Genomic DNA, 3,523 nt, shown 5'->3' with positions numbered 1-3,523 from the left:
GCTTTTGCTTGTTGGTTTATGACAGAAATAATGGCAACTGGTGATATAAGTTGTATTAATAGTTACCCTGCTTACGACCCTAAAGTTCTTAATGGAACCTCTCATATGTATCTTGCTAATGAGTTATACAAAAACCGTAGTCGGTAACATATGAGAAAGTTGTGTACTGAGTATAAAGTTATAGTTTTTGTTACATTTATCTAGTTACGAAACAATAAATATAACATAATACAAAACTGAAAACACAATATGATCACAAAATACCTAATAAAAATTTATTACCTGAGTATTGAGTTGTCACATCGGTATTAAGTTGTCGCCTCGGTATTTTGGTATATATACCTCCATAATCTTAGAAAAATTTACAACAACACAAACTATTAAACTCTCTCTACCAAGCAGCATCATCATCGTCAAACCCTCCATCTTCTCAAATAATGCCTACCACGATGAAGAGATCAATTGAAAAAACCGAAGCTGTAATACAAGATATATAACAAATGGCATAGTAACAAGACATTGCAGAATCAAATCCTCAAAGGGATCGAAGAGAAGAAGAAAACAGTAAAACAACTACAAAAAGATGCAGAAAGTTTTTATTTTGGAGATTTTTCTTTTCAAGATAAAAGCACCAAGTCTTGTATTAATAAAGTTGTCTGTGATTAATCTGACTGTGTAGATGCAAAAAGTTTTTATTTTAGAGATTTTTCTTTTCTGCATAACCCCCAGAAGCTACTTAGGGGCTGTTTACCAAATTTTTTATTAAGTCCTGTATGGATAAATTTGTCTGTTCGGATAAATGAGTGTTGTTGTTTATTTTTTTTATATGAACCAACAGTCTGAATAACGTAAATGACCGATTTACCCTCCAATATTAATTATTTGAACATCAAACAAAAAATCATAAAAAGACCGAATATGGGATGTCTCATATGGGAAGGAGGCAGTGCTTTAAATATATAAGGGGTAGGGGTGTCATTTTTGTGGCTGAATGAGGACAACACACCATCTCTATCTATGTGATTAAGTTATGTTCTGTGCAAATAAGCCGTAAGTAAACAACCGAAATGAGCTGTGCGAATAAGTCAGATAGAGCAATAAGCCTAATTAAGCAGCAAGTAAACAACCCCTTACTATATCATCAAATCACTATCAAACAGTCATGTATAACTGATTGAATAAGTTGCGAGTCCCATTAAATTGCTAACAAACAAACTCCAAATGTCAATAGACGGTTGATAGGACTTAAATTTATAGAACCAAACAATATTTTTTTTTTTTATCTAACACAATAAGTTTATAGGATGTCTTTTGGGCATATCAACAAGCTTTCTAAAACATTTAAACAATAAAGTATCGTATTAGTTATTTTCAAATATGAGACATTAAGCTCATAAATCTACCTTAATCTAATCATGCAAAAAGGTCCGCTTTTATCGTGGTATTACCAATATAACAACACTTGCGTATATACATAATGCAGTCAAAACGAGCATAGTATCATACATTCTGCAAAAAAGGTACGACACCACCCTCTAGAGTGTCCCATTGTACCGCTCCCGTGACCTTGGTCATGGGAGCGGTACAACCATGTGTTGTCTCGGGGACGGGTGGATGGTACCTGGAGTCAAACCACAAACCTGTTACTTATTCAGCAAGAATGTCTACCTCCTTACCTGTCAGGTCACGGCCACTACCACTTGTACTGGTCGGTGACCAGGGTATCATACATCGTAACCAGGATTAACTGTTTGTTGAACATCACCATAACTTTCCAACTCTTCAATATCATCTGGGCTTCCCAAAAACAAAGGAAGTCTTTGATGCAGTTTAACCGGTTGAATCGACAAAATTCTGTTCTTCCCATCGGACCCTTTGCCGCCAGCTTGCTCCACCACAAAACTCAGAGGGTTTGCCTCGTAAACGAGTCGAAGATGATCACGTGGATTCATTGCCACTCCACCGTACATTAGAGTTCTATGCAAATCAGCGACTAACGAACATATATAACGTGCAGAGTACTTTTTAGGAAACTTGCCTTTGCCTTGCCTGATGGTGTCGATGTATCGCCTCAGACCCTCCGGCCAGTCAAAATACCGGGCGTCGTTTACCGAATATATTTGACCTGACAAAACAAGCACGACACTATCAGTAATCTGCAACAAGTCAAGCATTGCATTCTTTTGGGACATTCGGAGTATATTTTCTATCGTTTATCATGATCCAATACAACATTACGGATTACCTCGAGGAGGAATTTTGATGTTTGGATGTGTGAGAACGAAGTCTCCGGTCGAATGATCCAAAGTGAACGCGTGTGATCCAGAACCGAAGGTGGTGCAGATTATGGTGGCCGATGAATAAAGGACATAGCCGGCAGCAATAAGCCGACTGCCACTCTGTAGCGAATTCAGCATCGCCTTTTCGTCCACCGGAAGGCTATCGAGTTCTACAAGCCGATTATAGATTCCGAAGATGGTTCCGGTGGGGATAGAAGCATCGATATTACGAGAACCATCTAGAGGATCCGTAACCACCACGAATGGGGCATCATCGGCTATCCAAGTAGGAGCATCGTCTTCTTCTGAAGCCATAACAGCAACTTTTCCAGATTTTCTTAAGGAAGACAAGATGATCTCATTCTGGGAATACAAAAGATTTGAATAAAATCAAGAAAACCGAAATTTGATCGTATGCCTAATTCAAGATGATCTCATTAGGTGTTCGATCATATGCCTAATTCAAATTTCAAAGCATCACTCCTTGGTTGTATCAAATTTGCAACAATTTCCGTTTGGGGATATACGAAAACTGCAAAATTTCCCCTTTTTTGGAATGATTCAAGGTTAAAAAGCTCCCATTGGGAATCATATGATCAAGGAGTCAAGGACTACAGTAATCACAGAGACATTTTGGATACAAGAACAGGTGAAATTTACTAGGGTTTGAATCTTCAAAACCAATTTCGGATTCTGTTCATGGGAAGAGGGATTGCCCAAAACAGCAGTTCGATTGTTCTTCACAGATTAAATGTATTCAAATCAGCAGGAAATCAGTAAAGGGTATTGTAAGAAAAGGAACCCTCGAATAGTCGCATTAGAGATTGATAAATACGTACAGAAACAGTGTCGAGCGGCTTGGGTTTATCTCTACCGGAGCTTACATCTTCGCCACCGCCGGAGGTTCTTCCGAGGCTGGAATTGGCCGGAGAAGCAACAAGAGCAGCAATTCTCTTGAAAGCATACTCTAAGTGGCTAAACAAAACCACCAAATCGTCACCTACATCCACCCCTCCCTTGCCGGCGTACTCGGAAATTGTGAGAAACCCGTCACTGTTGTTATCCAATTTTGAATTCATCTTAAACCTACCGAAAGAAGTAGAAGAAGAAGCCATGTTTGTACTGCTACGGCGGTTGAGGAATTCCGGACGGAGACGAAGTGGGTTTAGCGGGAATTTTGGTGGGAAACTGGGGGTGAGGTTGGAATTTTGTATCGTGGCTGTGATGGTGGTGGTGATGGGTGA

The 3,523-nt window shown here is 39.1% G+C and overlaps 1 protein-coding gene across 2 annotated transcripts; it reads right to left on the bottom strand.

The window, feature by feature from the left end:
- Window positions 1-250: 250 nt before the first annotated feature.
- LOC112525628 (fructose-1,6-bisphosphatase, chloroplastic) lies at window positions 251-3,523 on the bottom strand. Of its 2 annotated transcripts, XM_025135831.1 has the most exons (4): window positions 3,119-3,523; window positions 2,246-2,642; window positions 1,677-2,125; window positions 251-441 (listed from the first exon to the last, which is right to left on the bottom strand). In XM_025135831.1, exons 1-3 carry the CDS (start codon window positions 3,392-3,394, stop codon window positions 1,725-1,727), a joined length of 1,074 nt encoding a protein of 357 aa, XP_024991599.1. In that variant the 5' UTR covers window positions 3,395-3,523; the 3' UTR covers window positions 251-441; window positions 1,677-1,724. The 2 variants fall into 2 exon arrangements, with proteins under 2 accessions (XP_024991599.1, XP_024991598.1); XM_025135830.1 differs by lacking the exon at window positions 251-441 and having other exon boundaries at window positions 1,409-2,125.

Source organism: Cynara cardunculus (genome assembly GCF_001531365.2).
Source record: "Cynara cardunculus var. scolymus isolate 2C chromosome LG 13, CcrdV1, whole genome shotgun sequence".
In the NCBI taxonomy this organism is placed as follows: Eukaryota; Viridiplantae; Streptophyta; class Magnoliopsida; order Asterales; family Asteraceae; genus Cynara; species Cynara cardunculus.
This window is presented reverse-complemented; position numbering and strand designations above follow the sequence as displayed.